General features: G+C 53.8%; 4 protein-coding genes across 5 annotated transcripts; 2 read left to right on the top strand and 2 right to left on the bottom strand.

Annotated features, from left to right (window-relative positions):
- Positions 1-101: 101 nt before the first annotated feature.
- Positions 102-3,214, bottom strand: GUITHDRAFT_199645 (the record flags this gene model as incomplete). 2 transcript variants are annotated; one of them, XM_005839698.1, is made up of 13 exons in its annotated part: positions 102-230; positions 319-398; positions 555-630; positions 794-855; positions 940-1,024; positions 1,162-1,473; positions 1,689-1,940; positions 1,991-2,086; positions 2,135-2,312; positions 2,363-2,488; positions 2,530-2,638; positions 2,686-2,736; positions 3,094-3,214. In XM_005839698.1, the coding sequence occupies 13 exons, from the start codon at positions 3,101-3,103 to the stop codon at positions 180-182; spliced, it is 1,488 nt and encodes a 495-aa protein (XP_005839755.1). The 2 variants fall into 2 exon arrangements, with proteins under 2 accessions (XP_005839755.1, XP_005839756.1); XM_005839699.1 differs by lacking the exons at positions 2,530-2,638; positions 2,686-2,736; positions 3,094-3,214 and having other exon boundaries at positions 180-230; positions 2,363-2,487.
- Positions 3,215-3,422: 208 nt separating this feature from the next.
- Positions 3,423-4,427, top strand: GUITHDRAFT_64987 (hypothetical protein; the record flags this gene model as incomplete). The annotated part of the gene is made up of 6 exons (XM_005839413.1): positions 3,423-3,521; positions 3,566-3,912; positions 3,955-4,003; positions 4,067-4,177; positions 4,227-4,304; positions 4,368-4,427. The coding sequence occupies 6 exons, from the start codon at positions 3,423-3,425 to the stop codon at positions 4,425-4,427; spliced, it is 744 nt and encodes a 247-aa protein (XP_005839470.1).
- Positions 4,428-4,645: 218 nt separating this feature from the next.
- GUITHDRAFT_150565 (hypothetical protein) lies at positions 4,646-5,411 on the bottom strand. Its single transcript, XM_005839412.1, has 2 exons — positions 5,349-5,411; positions 4,646-5,066 (listed from the first exon to the last, which is right to left on the bottom strand). Exons 1-2 carry the CDS (start codon positions 5,400-5,402, stop codon positions 4,905-4,907), a joined length of 216 nt encoding a protein of 71 aa, XP_005839469.1. The 5' UTR covers positions 5,403-5,411; the 3' UTR covers positions 4,646-4,904.
- A 609-nt stretch (positions 5,412-6,020) lies between these two features.
- Positions 6,021-6,993, top strand: GUITHDRAFT_157065 (hypothetical protein; the record flags this gene model as incomplete). The annotated part of the gene is made up of 6 exons (XM_005839411.1): positions 6,021-6,151; positions 6,210-6,291; positions 6,342-6,446; positions 6,494-6,591; positions 6,657-6,822; positions 6,877-6,993. The coding sequence occupies 6 exons, from the start codon at positions 6,021-6,023 to the stop codon at positions 6,991-6,993; spliced, it is 699 nt and encodes a 232-aa protein (XP_005839468.1).
- Between the last annotated feature and the right edge of the window lie 219 nt (positions 6,994-7,212).

Below are 7,212 nucleotides of genomic sequence, written 5' to 3'. Positions count from 1 at the left end.
ACTACTGGGACAACCCTTACAACTGGGAGGTTATCAACTTCTCTGATCCAAGTGAGTTTCCCCTCCATTCCTCCTCTCTCTTGACCCTCCCCTCCCTCCCTCCCGCCTCTTATTCTCTTGTAGGGGGACTGCCCTCCAAGCAGCCCAACCCCAACTACCCGCAGCGCCCGACTGTCTGATCACTCGAGGACGACGAGCCCGTGCTTCTTCTTTCCTACCGAGAGCTTGGCCTGAGGGCCGGCAAAGTCAGAGAAGCAGGAAGGGGAAGGAAGAGGGGGAGGAGTGGAAGAGAGAACGCGAGCAGGAAAGAAACTTGACCTGATTGTTGTTGAGCGCGTCTGCGGTGAGCATCATGTTGACGTCCTGCACTTTCTCGTCGTTGAGGCGAACGCCTCCTCCTGCTCGACGACTGAGACGAGGAAGAGGGAGGGGGCAAGAGAGGGGTAGGGAGGAGGCGACGAAGGGAGCGAGACGAAGGAAGTGGAGGCGATGAGCGGAGAGCAAGGTTGTGGGAGGAGCATGCAAGGAGGAGGGGGTGAAAGTAAACGCGTCACCTTGGATGAGCTTCCTGATTTCGTTCTTGGAGGAGGCGAAGCCAAGCTGAAGGAAGAGGTCGATGAGGGGAATGCCCTGTATGCAACATCTGACTTAGTGACCTGCCGGGCCCGGCCCTCCTTCCCCTCGCTCCTCCTCCGCTCTCCTCTTCTCCTTCCACGACCTCCCGCCTCTTCCTTTCCTCCCATCCTTCCTCACCATCGTCCCTCCCAACCGCCCCTCCCCTCCACTTCTTCACCTTATCGACATCCTCCTTTGAGATCGACACCTTGGGGAGGTCGTCGAGGTTTCCGCTCTTTCCTGCCCAGCAGATGAGAAGCAACAGCAGAGGGAGGAGCAGGAGCAGAGGGAAGGGGAGCAGCAGCGAGGGGAGGAGGCGCTGACCGGCGAAGAGAGCAGAGGCAGTCTCGTGGATCGAAGGAAGAACCTCCTCCCCGTGCAGCATGCGCGTGCATTCGTCTGCAAGGATCTGCAGGAGGGTCAAGAAAGACGGACGAACCGAGTCAGAGAGAAGGAGGGCTGCAAGTCGAAGGAAAAATCTCGAGAAGTGGAGGGCGAGTGAGAAGCAGGCAAGAGCGGCAGCGGCAGCGGTAGGAGCAGCCTTACCTTCTTGGCATCATTGATTGCTGCCCCTTCAAGCTTAGAAAGCTCCTCAATCTTCTCCATCGGGAGCTCAGTGAAGAGCTTCAAGAACCTCACAACGTCCGCGTCCTGGGTGTTCCTCCAGAACTGCCAGTAGTCGTAGGGAGGCAGCATGTCGGCGTTGAGCCACACGGCTCCTCCCTCGCTCTTCCCCATCTTCTTCCCGTCGGAGGTGGTGATCAGCGGGGCCGTCATGGCGAACACCTGCTTGCTGTTCGCTCGCCTTGTCAGCTCCACTCCGTTCACCATGTTCCCCCACTGGTCTGACCCTCCGAGCTGTCTCGGTCAAGTTAGCATGAAGAGAGATTAGAGAGGCGAGATGAATCGGGGTGACAACATTGTTGAGAGCAGAACAGAGCAGAGAGGAGAGGAGAGGAGAGGAGAGGAGAGGAGAGGAGAGGAGAGGAGAGGAGAGGAGAGGAGAGGAGAGGAGAGGAGAGGAGAGGAGAGGAGAGTGAGGTGGGGATCACGAGGTGATGGGGAGGAGGAACCTGCAACGAGCAGCCGTAGCGGCGGTTGAGCTCGAGGAAGTCATAGGCTTGGAGGATCATGTAGTTGAACTCGAGGAAGGTGAGGGGAGACTCTCTCTCGAGCCTCAGCTTCACGCTCTCGAAGTTGAGCATGCGGTTGATGGTGAACAGCGGACCGTACTCCCGGAGGAAGTCGAGGTAGCGGATGCTGGACAGCCACTCGTCGTTGTTGACCAGCAGTGCATCCGTGGGTCCATCGCCAAACTTCAAGAACTGAAGGAGCAGGCGAGCGGTCAGAAGTCAGCAGAAGAGGCTGCCGGAACCTTCTCAAAGACGGTCTTGATGCCGTTGACGTTGTCCTGGATGTCTTGGTCTGAGAGCATCTTCCTGCTCTGATCCTTACCTGTCGGATCTCCTACCTACCAGGATGAGTCAGGAGCTGCTCGCCCGACTTGCTCCCCTGTCACCTTGGTGGTTCCTCCACCTAGCAGGACGATGGGCTTGTGCCCGCACTGCTGCAAGTGCCGGAGTATCATGATCTGCAGTAGACTGCCGACATGGAGGGACTTGGCCGTCGCGTCGAAGCCGAGGTAGGCCTTGACAGTCTCGCTTGTCATCTTCTCATCAAGAGCTTCGATGTTGGTGCTGTCAAAACAACCTCAACCCTCGCCCTCCCTCCATCCTCATCCCCTTACCACGAGTGCAGAAACCCGCGTTCCATCATGACCTTGATGAACTTTGACTTCCCGTCGAAGCTCGTGATGAGCTCCTCCTCCAGGATCGGTTTCTCCACGTCGGATGGAGCGACCGACGCCAACATCCTTCTCGACGTCACGATATGGCACTACTACATCGGAACAACCTGGATCCGAGGCGCCTTGATCGGGCGCGGAAGGACACGGCAGCATTCTTGACGACGAAACTCGGTCGCAACAACCTCATGGGATGAACTTGGAAGGCAAGAGCAAGATCTGCAGCAAGGAGATGAACCTCGAGGGGTTGTAAGGGGAGGAGCTACCAACAAAGACGGATGCTGACAGGAGTGACCAGGCAAGGCTCCTCAGCGTTCCTGTCGTAGTATCAATCGCAGCAGATCAAACACGAAGGATTGTCGTCAATGCTTCTACTCAGTTTCTCTTCATCGTCTGCTCCCTCCAAGCTCATTCCTCTCCTCCACTCCTTCAGCTCCTTCTGACTCTCATACCATGCTAACTATGATTCTCATCAGAATGATCGGATTCGTCGTCTTCATCTCCTCCTCTTCGCCCTTCCTCCTCTCCTCCACTCCTTCAGCTCCTTCTGACTCTCATACCATGCTAACTATGATTCTCATCAGAATGATCGGATTCGTCGTCTTCATCTCCTCCTCTTCGCCCTTCCTCCTCCTCCTCCTCCTCGCCCTTCCTCCTCCTCCTCCTCCGCTCACCTCGCAGCATTAAGCCGGCCCCTTATGTGATTTAGCTTCAAGGCTTGCTAGAGCTAACCCGATTGAAACCGATTCAAACCGATTGGACGGTAATGTTTAGTTTGGTTTGCAAGGAGGATATAAGGAGGGGGATATGTCGTACATTGTGCTTGCGGTGTCGATGCTGCTGGGGGCATCAGCTTGCCATGCATCGATTGCTCCAGGTTGAAGATCTTCCGTCCTCTTACTCCTCTCCCTCTTCCCCTCCTCTCCTCTTCCTCCTTCTTCCCTCTGCAGTTGTTCGTCGGTGAAGTTCGTACCTCGTAGTTTCGATGTCGACCAACGTTCTGATGCCCAACACTTTTTCCGGTAAGAATGTCCTTGTCACTGGAGCCACCAGCGGAATCGGAAAAGCCACGGGTCTCAGATTCCTGGAGCTCGGGGCGAAGGTGAAGTTTGACTCACATGACGGTACTGTGGTGGCTGATTCAAGGTTCAGGTCACCTTTCTTGGACGAAACAAGGAAGTGCTGGAGCAGATTTTCGAGCAGCACAAGCATACTGGTCGAGTATTCACTACTGTTGCTGATCTCTCTCGAGTCGAAGCCTGCGACACTTCCGTCAGTGAGGCTTTCGACAAGATGGGGGGGCTCGACATTCTTGTGAACAACGCGGGGATTTTGATCGCTCGTGGGAAAAATGTTCTAACGACGACGGTGGATGAGTTCGAGCAAACCATGAATACCAACTTGCGCGCGCCTTTCTTCCTCATCCAGTCTGCAGCGAAAAGAATGCAAAGAGGATCTGTGATCGTCAACGTCGGGAGCTTGGCTGGAACGAGGTTCATTGACCAGTCCTGAATCGTCTCTCTGACTCCTTGAAGAACCATCCCCAACCTCACGAGCTACAGCGTCAGCAAGGCAGCGCTAGAGGTGGGCCCTGTCCTTGTTTTGTCCTGACTTGACGAGGAAGAGAGCTGATCGCTACTTCGACAGTCCTTGACGAAATGCGCCGCCTTGGAACTCGCCGATCGGGGCATCCGGGTGAACAGCATCAACCCAGCGACGGTGATGACGGAGATCTTCAAGCGCTCGGGGATGTCAGACGTACGCGATGATTTTCAATTCCGTATACTCAGATGACTTGAAACTCCAGGAGATGTGCGACAGTTATGTCAAGGAGAACGCGAAGCTCCATCCCCTCGGACGGGTGGGGCAGCCGGAGGATTGTGCGGTAGACCTTCCAACAGATACCTGTGTGGTCTGATAGGGAGTAATGGTTTGCTCCCACCAACAGGCAATGATCACTTTCATAGCCAGCGATGGCGCAAGCTGGATGACCGGACAGGTACCTTGAGATAGTTGCTGCGGTCACTGAATTCTAATTCTCTTTCAGTGCGTTGGTCTTGATGGAGGTCGTTCACTGTGTGTGCCAGCAGCATCACAATTACTCCGTCAAGATTGATAGCTACACCTATGTCTTGTTATTTTCCCTCCCATGTTCGTACTTGTAGTGATGTAGCTGTGACACTGTGATGTGTTGCAAGAAGATATGCATGTTGTTGGGAATACAAAAATCGTGCAAGTGTTGTATTACAAGTTTCGCATAACATGGCATAAGAGAGCAACCCACCTCCTATCCTGTAGACATTCCTCGCGACACCATACACGGGACATCATCTTGTCATTCCGTGGCAAAAATCGTCATGCTCGTGACGCAAGATGTTCGCTTGAAACATTGAACAGAAAGGAGTCCTAGCCAAAGAATGCAGAGGTCGAGTTGCTCCCCAAACATTGAGGATGGATGGGAAAGCCAGTATCACATCATGCCGAATTATGTCTTGTATGCAGTCCCATCAGCGCTGTACTTGACCTCTCCTGTCTTTTTCTTCTTTTGACTCACTGGGACACCATCTGTTCCCGGAAGTGAATTCTCGCGCTCCCAGGCTGACTTAGGGTTCGGATCGTAGTTCTTTGCGGAGTAATGACCCATCACCTATAACAAACATGACATGAGATGAATGTCAACAGATCTTGCAGGTGGCTTCAAGGATGTGAAGGAAGTACAGATCACTGCCCAATCCATTCGGGGCTACCAAGAACAAACAAATGGGGAGGGCGAAGGGGGGGACGACTATGAAACAACAGGGGTGGGAGTGAGCGCAAGCAGAATCAGGAGTCAGAAAAGTAAGGAGCCAATCCACAACATCGACACAGCTCTTGGACAGCAAGCGCGACACAAGCTGAGGTATGCTCATGCAAGGATGCTGATGCTCACCATCCCTCCCTTCACCATGAGCAGGCAGCCTACCGCCAGCACAGGCACCGGCATGGAGCGCTAATATGGACTATTTCTGGACAAATCTTGGAAAAACGCAATTGACTAAAAACTTGAACGGTTATAGTTGAAACTGAAAACGTAACGGTGTACGGCCGTTGTGCTGGTAGCCTCATGGTGATGACTGGGTGGCGGCGGTGCAGCCACTGGGCGGGCTGTCAAGACAGTCGCACACGAGAGGAGGAGGAGGAGACATGGAGGAACGAGGAGGAGGAGACATGGAGGAACGAGGTGGGGAAGAGGACATGGAGGAGGAGCGCGCCGCGCCGGCGCCACCTTCGAAAGAGATCATTGCAGTGGGCCTGCTCAGACGGAGTTTCTGGGCCACCAGTGCGCTCCTGGTTATGGCAACTTGCGGCAGTGGTAGTCCCAGGTTAGATGAGAGGAAGTAAGGGAGGCAGTGAATTATTCTATGACGGGTGTCATTGTGAGGAAGGGAACGCGTTTCAAAGGTTGATGCAACTGAGTAGCTGGGTTGCCACGGTCAACTTCCAACATGCCATCATACAAGATGGAAACTTACACGCTCGCCCATTGAGAACGACCTGAGACATTGAACGAATCCTGGGAATGTGACTTAAAGCTTCAGGTGGTGTAAGGGGCTCGATAGAAATGCTTCCTCCCATCGTCTCGCTGGTTCGCTATGATATCCCCGTGCTCGTGGCATCGTCCAAGGGCAAGTTGAAGGCTCCAACGGTTGCAAGTCAGACAGCAGACGTCCTCAACTCCATCCTTCCTCCCAGGTACCTTCCACCTCACGTTGCGCTCATCCATGAATAACGCCGGTTGCGCCTCCTGCAGGGAATGGACGGAGGACGGACAGTTGTGGGTGCAGTTTGTGTCCAGCACGCCGGCGACAAGGCTGGATGTCATCAATCTACAGGTCCCCCGAGCTTGCAGACGCGATGGCAGCTGGTGATGAGTATGATGCAGGAGGAGCTGGACTCGAAGCTTCAGACGAGGCAGGCGAGGGAGACGGGCATCTGCCCGGTCCGAGAAGAGCTCTTCCGTCAGACATTCGACGAAGTGATCAGACAGGTGGCTCCTCTTGGCCGCCCTTGAGTGGTGCTGACATGCTGATGGAGGTCACGATCAACTGTGCGGAGCGAGGGTTGCTGCTGCTCCGGGTGCGCGACGAGATCAGGATGAGGATAGCAGCGTATCAGACACTTTACGAGAGCTGGTAAGAGACAACCACAGGAGAACCGATCCCCTTCCTCCTGACCCTTTCCCTTCTCCTTTGTCCAGTATTGCATTTGGAATGCGCAAGGCACTGCTCTCTGAGCAAAGAAAGATGGAGATGGAAGAGAATGTAAACAGACTTGTCACTGAGAACTCGGATCTCGAGAGGCAAGTTCAAGAGTTGAAGGAACTGTGCGAAGCTACAGAGAGGAAAGAGCTCGAGAGACGGACGGTGAGGATTGCTTGCAAGTTCTGCGCGTTGTGTCTGACCATGTGCCGTGAAAAGTTGGACGAGAAGAAACATGCGGATGAAGTTCAGAGCTTGACCAAGTCAAATGCGGAGTTCAAGAAGAAGCTCGAAGATTTACTGGCTCCTTCTCAGCCTGCTACTCATAAAAAATGAAGAGTTTACACAGTCAGACGCGCTAGCAAAGTTGCAGATGTTTGATTCATGTACCTATACAAGATATCTTTGTACGTAAAAGTAAAGCACGAACGTATCCTGATAACGTAAAAGTGCTGCTCCTTGCGAGATGAAGGCATAAAGCAACAACCGTCATTATCTCGTAACATTCTTGTCTTTCTTGAGAGACTCCTCGCACATGCCATGATGGTGCTGGTG

Source organism: Guillardia theta (assembly GCF_000315625.1).
Source record: "Guillardia theta CCMP2712 unplaced genomic scaffold GUITHscaffold_8, whole genome shotgun sequence".
Classification (NCBI taxonomy): domain Eukaryota; class Cryptophyceae; order Pyrenomonadales; family Geminigeraceae; genus Guillardia; species Guillardia theta.
This window is presented reverse-complemented; position numbering and strand designations above follow the sequence as displayed.